The sequence below is a fragment of the Lygodium microphyllum genome, chromosome 7 (assembly GCF_053477565.2).
Source record: "Lygodium microphyllum isolate KBCC chromosome 7, Lygodium_microphyllum_v1.1.10, whole genome shotgun sequence".
In the NCBI taxonomy this organism is placed as follows: Eukaryota; Viridiplantae; Streptophyta; class Polypodiopsida; order Schizaeales; family Lygodiaceae; genus Lygodium; species Lygodium microphyllum.
The window spans coordinates 77801208-77815406 of NC_141141.1; the positions used below are offsets into that span (position 1 = coordinate 77801208).

At 41.6% G+C, this 14199-nt stretch overlaps 1 protein-coding gene and 1 pseudogene across 1 annotated transcript; both read left to right on the forward strand.

The window, feature by feature from the left end:
- Nucleotides 1–204: 204 nt before the first annotated feature.
- LOC148033611 (uncharacterized) lies at nt 205–839 on the forward strand (annotated as a pseudogene).
- Nucleotides 840–1474: 635 nt separating this feature from the next.
- On the forward strand, nt 1475–3099 carry LOC148033612 (uncharacterized; the record flags this gene model as incomplete). Its single annotated transcript, XM_087680944.1, has 3 exons — nt 1475–2167; nt 2270–2605; nt 2713–3099. Coding segments are annotated over 3 exons (1416 nt in total), but the record flags the coding sequence as incomplete, so codon positions are not given.
- Nucleotides 3100–14199: the final 11100 nt, after the last annotated feature.

Sequence of the window (14199 nt, forward strand, 5' to 3'; positions counted from 1 at the left end):
CATCGATCGGATGATGGCATGTGGAGAATTCCTGCAGACACTCCTGCTTGGAAGCATATTGAAGATGAGTGGCCCAGCTTTAAAACAGAGCCCAGAAACTTGAGACTTGGCCTAGGTATGGATGGAGTGAATCCGTTTGGTTTCAAGAGCACCGCATACAGCGTGTGGCCGGTTGTGTTGGTGAATTACAACCTTCCACCATCAATGGCGATCAAGAAGGGACATCTTATGTTATCCCTTGTGATTCCAGGGAAACATAAAGTCAAGCATATGGATGTTTATCTTGAACCGTTGATTGATGAGTTGGAGGAACTATGGAGAGGTGTTGCGGTAGTGGACATTAGTAGGCCTCCCTCCTCTCGACACTTCGACTTAAAAGCAGTGTTGATGTGGACAATGCATGACTTTCCAGGATACAGCGATTGTTCTGGTAAGAATTCTAACTACCTCCCGACTCTAATACTACTAGCTATATCAATTATAACTATTGACTTTATTATTCTAACTTTTTTTTTATTTTAACAGGTTTGAGGACATCGGGTAAACATGCATGTCCTATATGTGGCCCTTCATTGGTACATGAGTATGCTGATGGTTTGTGTAAGACCATATTCGATAATCATCATCGATTTCTCCCATCAGATCACCCTAAATATGCTCCTAGTAAGAGGAACATTCATCCATAGACACTTTGTGCAAAAGATTGGAAGCGTATTTGGGAGTCTTCAAATGTTCTTCCTCCAGATGGCATGAACAGGTACATCTCCATTGTTTCCAATCTTGTTTTGTGTAGTCTCTAAAGTTGGAATAAAGATGACAGTCTGCAATCCCTTGTGTAGGTACTCCATTTTTTTCCGGCTACCATATTCGACCCATCTCAAGATCAACCATCTTCTTGATCCCATGCACATCTTCAAGAATGTGGGATCTAGTATCTGGGAACATGTTATTGGTAAAAGAGACAATGTTAGCGTACGGGAGGACTTGCAGGTCGCAGGATGTATGCGTCAAGCTTGGCCACGAGAGGAGGGTGGGCACGTTCGTCTTCCGCCTGCTCCCTGGATTATATCAAAGAAGGAGGAGAAGCAGGTAAAGCAAGCCATCACCACTTTGCGTACTCCCACTGGATGCATGAGATCGTTGAAGGGAGCGTTTACAACCACTAAGAAAAGAGGGGTTGAGCAACTACATGGGTTGAAGTCCCACGATTGGCACAAGATGCTCCAAGTAAGTGTTTTCCAATTATTGTAGGTTGAAATTAAATTTTGTAATGCCCTAATTCAAATATACATGTGCTCTTATGTGCGCAGTTCATACTACCTACTAGCATCGACCATTGTGCAGACAGGAGTTTGAAAAGATGTATTTATAAGATGGGCGAGCTTGTGAGGTATGTAAATCCCATGTAAGATCACCCTTCATTATACCTTGCAAAATGAATGTGCATGAGGTATAACGTACTGTGCATTTATTTTTCAGATATGTTAGTTCCAAAGCAATTGATCCAGCCACATTGGATGATGCACATGTTATGGCAGTGGAGGTGGTTTGTATGGTAGAGGAGACTTTTCCGCGAACCATTCTCACAAGTCAACTACATCTCATTGTGCATTTAGTGGATGAAATTGCTTTATGTGGCACTGTGCATGCTCGTTGGATGTTCTTCCTAGAGCGCTTCATGAAGACCTTAAAAGACTTTGTGAGGCAAAGTGCAAGGCCCGAAGGAAGCATGGCTGAGGGTTGGTTGATACAAGAGTCTCTTGTATATATATCAGAATTTCTTGATCAGGTGGATAGCTCTTTGCCGCGACTATGGAGCAATGAAGAGGACTTGAGGATGACGTCTATTGTGCCTCAAGGAAAAGGACAGAGCAAAGTAATTGAGAGAACATTGATTGATGATCTTAATTTCACTTGCATCCTTAATAGTGATGTGATGAGCAGATGGGTTACAAGATACGAGGATGCAAAGACAAAAAGGCAAGCAGACAGAGCTCTCTTTCGGAGGCAACATGGCTCTCGTAAGGCGTACCCTAAGCATCTAGCAACACTTCCGAATGATATTCATGTTGATTGGTTGCATGAGGAAATGGAGAGAGCAGAGAGAGATGAGGGGCTGCATATCACGGCGGAAGAATGGGAGTATGCACGAGGATGCATGTTAAAGGTACATAGAACAAATGTAAATTTGCATTCTTTGTAAGTGATTGGCTTTTCATATTTATTCACATTAATTGCTTACATAGATATTGCTTATATTTTGGTCCAGTGCACTATGTTCAATGCTATATGGTGTGAAGGCAAGCATTTTCGAACACAAAGAATAGATGAAAAGAGGAATACACAAGATTGCGGTGTCATTAGTAGCTTTGAGGGAGCCAATGGAAAAATTGATGATTATTGTGGCACAATCCAAGACATATACAGACTTGACTTTCGCCGCTTCTTTGTGTATGTTTTGGATGTCAAATGGCAAATGAACGTGGTGGAAAAAGGGCCTAACGCAACGATAAAACGCCATGCAAGTGGCTATGTAACTATTGACTCTACAAAGTTTTGGCAAACAAAGAAAGATTGGCTCGTATTGCCACAACAATGTGAGCAGGTATGCATTTTTTTACAAATGTGTTTCATGTACATATATATCTAAGCTCGCGCACCCCTTGACTTTTGATATGCTAATTAATTAATGAATTATGTGTATTTGAGCAGGTTATCTATCTGCCAATGGTGCATGACAGTAAATGGTGGTATGTCATCCCTATTGCACCACGTTCCAAAGTAATGTATAATACATTCACTGATATGGAGCATATGGAGGATGTGGCAAGCCGCAAAGAAGATGATGTCGAACATGCCAATGTAGATGATCATGATAATGAGGATGAGCGTGCCATTTCTCACGATCATGAGGATGACCCTTCCATTGAGGATGATGGTGATGATGATGAGAATGATCAAGGCATCGGTACCATTATCAATGGGCAAAATAGCGATAGTAGAATAAATTTAATCGTAGCCTTACAAATTGATCAAATGGATATTGATGTTGATCGTTTGGCAAGGATGGATCTTATTGAAGATGAGATCGAACCCTAACCAATCCATCACTGTATTGTTCCAAATTCATGACATTTCTATTGTATACTTTGTCTTTCAATAACCATATGAAGATATATTTTTCAATATATTACGTTGTTGTAAGTGCATGTAGTGGGATTTTGTAATGGTTTGTAAACACTGCAATGCACAATGACATTTTTAAAACTTAATGGTTTTCTGTTTTGAAAAGAAATGGATTTCTGTAGTTAGGCTCTGTGTCGCGTGTAACAGAGCGTGTATTATGACAGTTTTTACGCGCAAATACACGCGCCCTCACATGCAATTATACACGCGCTGTTACATGCATGTATACACGCGCCCGATATTGCTGTAAGTATAAACGACCATACACGCGCCCGTAACTTTTCGCGTGTAATGGACGCGTGTATGGCGGCATTGTGTTGTAGTGTTGTGAAAATCCTTGGGCAACCAGTCTAGCTTTGTACTTTTCTAAGGTACCATTAGCCTTGTACTTTACCTTCCAGATCCACTTGATGCCAATAACCTTCCGCCTTGCTGGTCGATCCACTAGCTCCCAAGTGTCATTCTTCATTATGCTTTCATACTCTGCCTGCATAGCATCCTTCCATGATGGATCTGCAAGTGCTTCTTCTAAGTCAATTGGCTCCTTTACTTCTCTCATAATCTCAACCATCAAGGCCATATTGACTATGTGAGCAGAAGCCCTCCTTTGCTCCTCTATTCTCTGAGACCTCCTTGGTCCGTCTGCCTTCTCCTCAACAGATGCAGGCATAGGATTATTGTGGTCATAGAGCTTCTTCACCCAGCGCGGCAATGGCTTTTCCGGTGGGGTGATGTCAGGTTGGTGAACTTTTTCCTCATCATCTGAAGATGATGCTTCCTCCTCCTTAAGGATAGGGATAGCTCTCGGGACAGGTTCATAGTGGACTACTTCTTCGCTTGATGATAAAGTGGAAGAACTTGCCTTCTCCTCCTCCACTGTATGCGGCTCCTCCTTGAACACCACATCACGACTCGCGATGATCTTCTTTGCCTCTTGGTCATATAACTTGTAAGCCTTCTGCTCATCACTATAACCCAAGAAGATACATTTTCTGCTTTTTGGTTGTAACTTGTTTCTCTTCTCATCTGGAACATGTGCATAACATTCACATCCAAAAATTTTGAAATGTGAAACAGATGGTTTCTTACCAGTGTAAGCCTCATGAGGCGTTTTTTCCTTGAGAGCCTTTGTGTAGCTCCGATTTAGAATGTAGACTGCAGTATTAACAGCTTCAGCCCAAAAATGGTTAGGCAATCCCTTGCCCTTTAGCATGCATCTTGCCATCTCCACAATGGTACGATTCCTGCGTTCCACAACACCATTCTGCTGAGGTGTGTGAGGCGTCGTCAATTGACGCTTGATCCCTTTGCTCTTGCAAAAGCCTTCAAACTCCTTTGAGTTGAACTCACCACCACCATCTATTCTAAATTTCTTCACACTTTTCCCTGATTCATTCTCAACAAGTATTAGCTATTCTTTAAACTTACCAAAAGCTTGAGCCTTATCACAAAGGAAGTACACCCACATCTTCCTACTGTAGTCGTCGACAATCAACATAAAATAAGAAGATCCCCCCAAGGCCTGTGTAGGCATCTTACCACACAAGTCAGCATGCACCAACTCTAGAGGAGCCTGTGCTCTATTCTTGCTTTCTTGTGGAAATACCTTTCTCTGTTGCTTGCCCATCATACAAGCTTCACATGGTTCCTTCAATTCAGTTATTGTAGGTAGGTGAGCAACCATACCTTGCTTTTGCATCTCCTTCAATACTGCAAATCCAATGTGTCCAAACCTTTCATGCCAAAGCTTACTTGTGCCCACTCCAGCAGTGGCTGTAAGAGCACTTAGCTCATACAGGTTGTTCTTTCTTTCTCCTTTGCCAACAATTGTGCCAGCACTATCAATAATTTTTGCACCTGTCTTCTTGAACCTCACTTCATGACCAAGATCAGTTATGGCAGCAACTAAGAAGAGATTTCTCCTGATTTCGAGAACATACAACACATTTGAAAGCTTTTTGACTTCACCATTTGCAGCAACAAAAGAAATAGTACCTGTACCCGCAGCAGGGCATTTAGCATCATTTCCAACCGTCACAGTGATGGATTCTTGTAGAGGCTGCATAGAACTGTATAGACCTTTCTTGTTGGTCATGTGACGGGAGGCCCCACTATCCAACACCCCTGAGTCAGTGGTAGATTCTTCTTGTGCCGAGGAGCACACTTCCTCAATGGTCGCCATGAATAATTCCAACTCTGCTTCAGCCGTATTGGCAGTCTCTTTCCCTTTACTTTTAAGGGTACCATTCTTTTCATCTGCCTTCTTGACACAACAATCTGCAATTGCATGTCCTTTCTTCTTACAGTAGAAGTACTCTCCTTGAAACTTCTTCTTGCCGCCCTTCTTCTTTTTGTCACCATCATTTTTGGTGGAGGAAACACCTTTGCCTTTTGCATTGGCAGAGAATGTAGCATCTCCATTGTTGCTTCCTTCTCGGGCTTTCAGCCTCAACTTCTCCTCCATTAATAATGCACAAACTCCTCAAAAGTCAAAGCTTGAGGTCTCACCTGAGTATTAAGGGCAGTTACTAGTCCATCAAACTTTTGTGGACAAATCCGAAGACACCTCCGAGCTAGCTCTTCGCTAGTCTTTTGTATCCCAGCGCCAGCCATCTGGTCGCGCAGATTCTTAATCCGAGTGATGAATGCTTCAACCGTCTCTCCTTCAGCAAACTTCTCCGCTGCTAGTTGATTCTCCAAGTTTTGAATCCTTGTTTGGTTTCGTGTTTCATACTGACTCCTTAGTACATTCCAAGCCTCTGATGCTTTGGTTGTATGCTGAATCAGAGTCAAAACACTGTCAGAACAGCTTGTAACTAAGGCACACAATGCATCTGCATTCCTTCGTTTCCAAGCTCGTAGAAGATCTGCATTCGGAGGAATCATCACACTAGGATTTGATGGGTCGGGGGTAGGCTCTGGTTCTGCGTCAGTCCCCAGCACAGTCTCCAAAAGCTCATAAGAATCAAGGATAATTGTAATTTTGAACTTCCACAAGGTGTAGTTTGTACCATCTAACTTGCCTTCGCTGAAGGTTGGTGGATGAATCCTCAGTGTTTGAATAGCCGGTACAGCAGCACCACCTCCTGCACCGGTTCCTGATGCGCCACAACTGCTTCCCGGAGTCGACATCGTTTCTCTTTGCTGTTGAAGCCTTTGCCTCTTGTACGCTCTCCGATCTCTAAAGCCCCCTAGGCTCTGATACCATGTAAAATATTACACGGCGCAACGAACAGAATCTGAGAAAGAGATAGAGAGTACACAATAGATAAGAGGAGAATCAATAAATTCTTTAACTCCAAACAACTGATACAAAGATGGCTCTGTCCACCCGTGCGCTTCCACTGTGTGAAGCTTAGATGGCGATCTAGACAGAAGATAGGTGAAGAGTTTAAGGCTAGCTGGAACAACAACTCTGAGTGGGTGAAAGATGAGTGAGAGATGGCTGCGAAGAGGTTTAGCTTTTATAGCCCGCGAAGGTCGTTAGGTCCGCATGCTGACCGACCTAGCATATGAGCCTCCACTAGTCGGCCAGGGAATATTCCCTTTACCATCGGGCCGGGGGCGCTGCCCTCGGACCCCTGCCAGGGGGGCCACTGGCCCCCTGGGACCCCCCAGACCCCACAATAGGGCCCCCTTTTAACTCCCTTACCACGCAACTCAATGCAATGTGCCTCGAGTTGCTACCAGCTTAACCACTCCGTCTAACCCAAAGATTAGACTCACAACAGTCACCTTTTTGCCATCCGGTCACATAGACCTCATCTGATATACAAGTCAGGACTCAACCAATGTCCGGGCTCACATTTGGCTTCTCCTCATAATGGGGGCCTTACAACTTTGAGCACCATGGATCATTGGTACTACCTAATGAGGGTGGGGCATTGATCATATCTAACAATGCATGCATGCATGGGGCTCCTCTACATCTCCTCAGAAGAGGCATCATCATCGCTACCACCACCACTGCCATTGCCGCCACCGCTACTGCTAGTCCCCCCTTCTCTATCCTCAACTGCATCAAGGCTTGCCTACACAAAGGATTAAGGTATATAAATACCATTACAAACAATAAATTAGAGTTACCTATACTTTTCATGTAAAAAATAAAGCATACCCCTTCTAGTGGTGGAATCCTTATGGCACGATTATATTGCTCCTCCGTGATGAGTCCCTCCTCGTAGAAATACTGCCAAGTGGACGCCCAGTTATGACCTTGATGGTAGCCTACCTACCTCTCTAGGAGTAGGCATCCTACCAATGATATGATACTACAAAACAATTTGAACATACAACATATTAGAACACACTACATAATAAAGTGAAACAAATTATAAAATTTAATTTTAAAAAAGAAATCAAATAATACTTACAAACTCAGCCTTCCATGACTCCCTGCCACCCGATGCATAATGCGAAGATCCCATGGTTGCCATCTGGATACGTCGCGCCTATGCATGCGGGCGACTTGTCATTTTCTCCGCTACTCTCTTCTTGGCCTCTTTGCACTCCTTGCGGTGGCAATTGGATAGTTGGCCATATCCAGGGTGCCCTGCTCTTGTCTCGGCAGTGACTCCTTGGCGCGCGTCATAAGGTGAGACCTATTGTTATGAAGCGCATCTCTCACCTTTGACTATTCCCAATCATCTGAGAATCGTAAATTCTTGGGATCAGGGTACCTTCTATGTACTGCCCGCAACACCTCTTTCCACAATCCATTTTTTTTGTGCTTGAAGGGAATCATGCAATATTTGTATGTGGCATGCACGACACTCCTCAAGTAGGCTATCACTTCCCTCCCCTCATAGTCATGCAAGATACCACCAGAGTAGTACATTTGTGGAGGCTCACCTCTCTCATTTCCTGGTGAAGGTGATCGAGAGCCACCTCCTAGGCAACCCCCACAAAGCCCTCGATCTCCTCGTCCTCCCACACGACTCTCCCTCCTCCCTCGATGGGCATTATCCTCTACCTCACTCGATGCACGTGCTTCTGTAGATGCACGTGCTTCAGTCGATCCATGTACCTCAGCTGATCCCTGTGCATCAACTGATCTATGTGTATGCATAGTGCGTGGAGTACCTGTTAGTAGAGGTGTACCAAGGTTTGGTGTTTGTGCGGCAGTGCTAGGCAAAGATGTGATAGGTGTCCCAGACATCACACTGAAAACCTCCTCTACAGTGGGAGGGCGACTAAGATAATTGGTCATCTCCCTCATGAATTGCTCCTTGTTTCGAAAACTTTCAAAAAAGCTACTAACATCTCTAGAAAACTCTGCTAAGGTGTTGTTCATGCATTCCAACTCAAGATCAGTACTGGAGGATCCAGGATTCCACATCTACACAAGAAAAATCATATTACCCTGTGCAGATAAAACATATTACATGCTACGTCTATATCTGCATCTCTGTGCACGTTTGTCAGCACATCTATTTCTGCATCTATACCTGCGTCTACACTGTCATCTGGACGTGCTGACATACGCGTATGGTCGGACCTTTTCTTTTCAAACTTGGTTAAAAAACGTACAAGAAAACCTCCATAGATGACAAACTATAGGATGTAAAGAGAGAGAGAGAGAGAGACAAACAGACAAAGAAAACAAACAAGATTGAGAGAGAGAAGAAGAACTCACCTTCTTTGCTTGTTCCGACGAGTGGCGGCTAGGTTGCAAGCTCCTTGTCCTTCTTCTCCCTTCCCTTGGTAAGTTGCTTGAATCTTCTTCTCTTCCTTGCTGTTTGGCTCTTGTTCGTTCTTCTCCCTTCCCTTGGTACGTTGCTTGAATCTTCTTCTCTTCCTTGCTGTTTGGCTCTTGTTCTTTACTCTTTGGCTCTTCTTTCCTCCTGTCCTCTTTTTACTCTTATTTCCTTCCCTCATGGTCTTCATGAAGTGATAGATAGACATGAGTAGTGATGTCGAGCTCGAACTGCAGAAAACATGCAAAAAAACGCAGGAAAGCACAGGTTTGAAAAGAAAGCCATAACTTTTTTAAAATTTTTTAAATATTTGCATAGTGCATCTGATTAGATGCTAGCTTTTGGTTGTTTTTGGATCAACATGACATGACTTTCCTGGTCTTTCAATATCAAAATGTTTGCCTCCATGTTGTAAGTATCAATGCATGCATTTAGGGAATATGACATATATAGATTGTATGTGCATAGTGGTCCAACAAATCAAGCCTCTTTCTTATTTGCAGGCATTATATATTGTAGTTAAACTCTAATAGTTTATATTGTGCAAAAAGGTGTTATTGATTTAAGCTAAGATCTTGATCTACATTGCTATTCATACAATTTCATTTATGTTGGGTTGGCCAATATGCTTGATTAATGCAAGATATGCTTGATATGATGTTTTTGATTGAGAATACTGGTGAAATATATAGAAAATCTTGAGATAAGAGATGGTACACTAGCAAATCAATTGACCTATGTGGTGACATATATAACAAAGCTTGAGGATAAGAGATAACACATTGGCAAGTCAATTGGCACATATGTGGTGACTTACTAGACCATCCCACTTGCAATTGCATGCATGTATTAATAGGTGGATAAAGCACGAATGGTTTTTAGCCAGAGAGAGATAATGCATTGAAGGTGTATATGAAAGAGATAGAGAAATGCATATTATCCATCAATCAATCAAAGATATGTACATGAAGTGACTTCATATAGTAATTACAGTATCGTCATTTTTAGGATGCTCCATTGACTTCTGCAAGTTCCCATAACGTTGAAGTAGATAGCCAACCATACTGTCCATGGAAGAAAAACTTGATCTTATCAAATTAACCAAGTTAATTTACTTATACATTTCATAGATAAGAGATTTGTAGTTGGATTGTTGGTATTGCAAAGTATCCTTACAGTGATCTATTTTAGTCACCAACAAGTGGACACACTGGCTAAAGATGATGAAAAGAGGACATGTGCACATTGGCTACATGTGGTCCACCTTATCTAAAATTATATGTAAGCAATAAGTGCACCTTGACATGATTGGAACAGCTTGCACATGCACAAGCCAACTGATTTACATCAATCTACTCATGCTATGAATTGGCATGCATGTCTTGCTTTTGCTTTGATTGTATTGATTGTGATGTATATTCCTTGAGAATAATGAGAATCAAGGGACTACCCTAAAAAGTGAGGGTACTCCCTTGAATCACAGATTAAGCTTTGATCTCTAAGTTTATGCATGGCTAGGTTAAGTGTACAACAAATGAGACATGTGAGTGTATTGATCAGTTCTCTCTCTCTCTCTCTCTCTCTATATATATATATATATATATATATATATATATATATATATATATATATATATATATATATATATATATATATATTGCAAATGTACAAGTCAACCTTTGATCTATAAGTTTTAGCCATGGCTAGGTTAAGTGCACAATAGATGCAACATGTGCATATATCGATCACTTCTCTCATAATTATGTCGTAATCATGCCCTATCCAATCACATTTGTATAGGACATGATTGGATGTATATAGGGCATGAAATCACACATATATAATTAGCTTTGAATGATTGGATGTATATTTGTAATACTCAGAAAGAAGTAAAGTTGGTAATGTATTCAAACAAATACTAGTTGTTAAGAGGTTTGGTCATATTCAAGGACTTAATGAGAAATGAAAAATATGTGCATTTATTTTCGCATCTATAGGTGCGTTTATAAATGCGGATATATAGACGCATTCTGTATACTAGTGTAAATAGACGCGCTGATACATGCACTTATAAATGCGGCCGCTTTTTCATGTGTACAGTGCGCGTCTATAGGCCCTTTCTCTTGTAGTGTTATCTGAACAAATTTAGTACTAAAAGGCTTACTAGCATGGGAGGATTATGGATTCCATGGTGAGTAGAATACTATTGAGAGAATGAAGGATATAAATATTCTAACATAGAAAGATTAAACTCTACAGAATGTACCTTCATTAAAGAGTTTATCAATAAAAATGAAAAAACACATTTTCGAGTACTTCTATCTATTTGATTCATGAAGTACCATGTCCTTATCCACACAAGAGGAATTCGTATATGTTATGGGTGATCATGATACTATCATATGTGAACGTTGCAACACAATCCATATATAAGTGCTCTAATAATTTGAGTGCTTGAATAAAACCTTATTGATTAGCTTAAAGTTCTGAGGGTGATTGAACTAAGCAACCCAAACTTCTATACAAATTTATGATAGATTTTGGTGAGCAAGGGTTTCACTAATTCATGTGTAGCGAACACCAAGCAAAAATGTATGTGATGATAAATCTCGAGAAAAAGCACTTATATCTAGTAAAGTTTAGTTAAACATAATTAGTAAATGCACAAGTAATACAATGTGAAAAAACATAATCCTTGGTTACATAAGGAAGTGTTAATATGAACTTTTGCATTGCCTAAAGACGCTTATTGTAACTCATGTGTGTCATAAAATGAAAATTTGCAACTATTCCAGCACATGATAAGATGTGTGGGAGAGAATTGTTATTCATGAAAAAGTCAAGCAACATTCACTCATGATTTTAAAAGAGTATTTGTCTCATGTATGATAACTTTCCACCACCACTAACAATCTAGTACAAGAACTTTTTTCTACATATGATTTTTACTTACACACTTATATGCATAGTTAATCAACTGTGAAGTGAACTAGTTAACTATTTAAACCATTGGAAAATGAATAGATGTTATTGTCAATGCACCATCTCATGCAAGCTTCTAAGGTCTAATAACAATTTGTTCTATTCTCGTGTAGAATTATTGTACCACTAATTTTCCAATATAAGAGTTGTTTCTTCCGTGGTTAGTTTGCAAACACCTAAATGTAGAGTTACAAAAGAATGAATGACAATCTAGGGGTTCAAGATATACAATCCCTCCCTATCACATGTTTTCAAGGCCTGTATCTAAAACCCCTATCTCCCTTATCGTTCTTGTTCAGAAGAAGATCGGGCTAATTTGCAGCTAGCTAGTTGATCTAGAGGGCTCACATGTCTTGCTTGTGCAATAGTAAACTTACGCTACAGGAAACTTATTATCATAGAAGCATAAGTAGTCTTGCTTTTGTAGGAACATCCACATCTTGCTTGTGCAAGCATTGTGCATCCCAGAAGGGAGTTTTTTGTTGTTATTTGCTTTTGTTTCACTAGAAGACTCGATTACCTTTTGTTGCTTGATCATTGATGGTTGTTTTTGCTTCAGAAGTAGATATGGCCGTCTTCTTGGTCTGGTCTATATTATCTTTCGGAATGTTCGCCAGTATTTGCTCGTTCGCCTTTGGAGGAGTTCCCCCCGCACTCCCCTGTTAATTGAATTTTTGTGAGGGGGGTGGTGATTATGGCGCTGTTTGTAAGTGAAGATGTAGTGGCCTTCACTCTCACTCGACAGCTCCACCCGCTTCCTAACAGGGTAGCCCTTCCTTGCGCACCGAAAATAAGCCCTGCTTATGCACGGATTAGTGACATACCTCTTCATTAATCAAGGACATTGGAGAGGGTGGCACACTCCTAAAGCTATAATTCCTCTTTTAGAATCACATATTATTCTTCCAGAAACATTCTGATTTAACGAAAGGCATAAACTCTAATCTCTACTGGAGAAGCGAGCGCCTTTACCTTGGGTGATCGTCTCTCTTGGACTTGATCTTCTTCTCTCCATACTTGTGCCATGCATAGCCATCAACCAGGTCAAGCTTCTCGGTTTTGACTGATATTACAACGGTGTATGCCCTATCATCTTCATAATGATCCTGATCGCAAGACGTAGCTCCTTCTAAATCACCACTGATGCGTCCATCTGTTGCTTCATTTCCCACACTAGAAGTAATAGGCGAGCTGCATCCTGGGCATGAGATGGAATCTTGCAGGTTGAAGCAACATCTAAGAGGATCATGGCCAGAACTGGGTGCCTTTGGAATTGTGAAGTTGTGATCAGTATCGGGCACGGTAATGCTGCCGATGTTGCATGAGCTGGTGACCTAATGTCATCGAATCCGCTGGAGAACTCACGCTGATGTCTGACAAGGGATTCGCTGTCATATAAGCATCGAGACCCATCAAATGGGAGAAATGCGAGAATATTTTCCTCCAGATCTTGATCATCAGGCATCCATAGTTGATGCAGATCATTATCATGGGTGAGTTCTAAGCTGCTTGAGAATGCCGGAGAAACAATCTCGTGGGGTTTTATGTTGTCTGCAGCTATTTGTTTGGTTATATGTTGGCACGAAACGTCATGAAGAAAGGCGGGTTCTAGGAGCAAGGGAGCGGAATAATCCAGCTCAAGGACATCAGGCTGGATAGTAAGCGGTGAGACAATATTGTTTATCGAGGATAGGAGGAAGGGATCATTCATCAATATAGCTGGGACGAATAATGATAATGATGACGGCGATGGGAAGCTGGATGTGAAGGGAACTTGGAAGGGAGGGAGAACGTGTGTCAGCACACTGGCCGGTGCTGTCTCTGTTTCCATGATCACGTTCATCAAAGCAAGGAGTATCAGCTGATAACGGATAGCTTTGTTGATGTTGAGCCATAATTATAAAACACGTACTAAGCGCAGCCGGCTGTCTACTATTCTATAATCATGACACAGCAGGTACTGTGGCTCTCAAAGCTGATTGATCTAACTATCAATCAAGCGACATAAAAATAGGCTAAAACAGTAGAGAGCTAAGATGGCATTGACAGCCAGTCCCGGTGTGTAGCAAACACACTGACTGTCACCTCCTGCGGCCACCCGAATTAACAGTCACCCGAAGCTGTATATGTCTATATCCGCAGCCTGATTTAAAGCTCCTGAATGGCATAAACTACAGTATTAGCAGTCACAGACAAGTGGCCTCAGGATATTGCTCACTTACCACCCTAGTGACCACAGCTCCTCAAGCTCGGAGATCGATATTTCGATCGCTACAGTGCATTATTCACGAAGGATCCCCATTTTAAAGGCGAGGAGAGAGTTATGGGCAGAGCA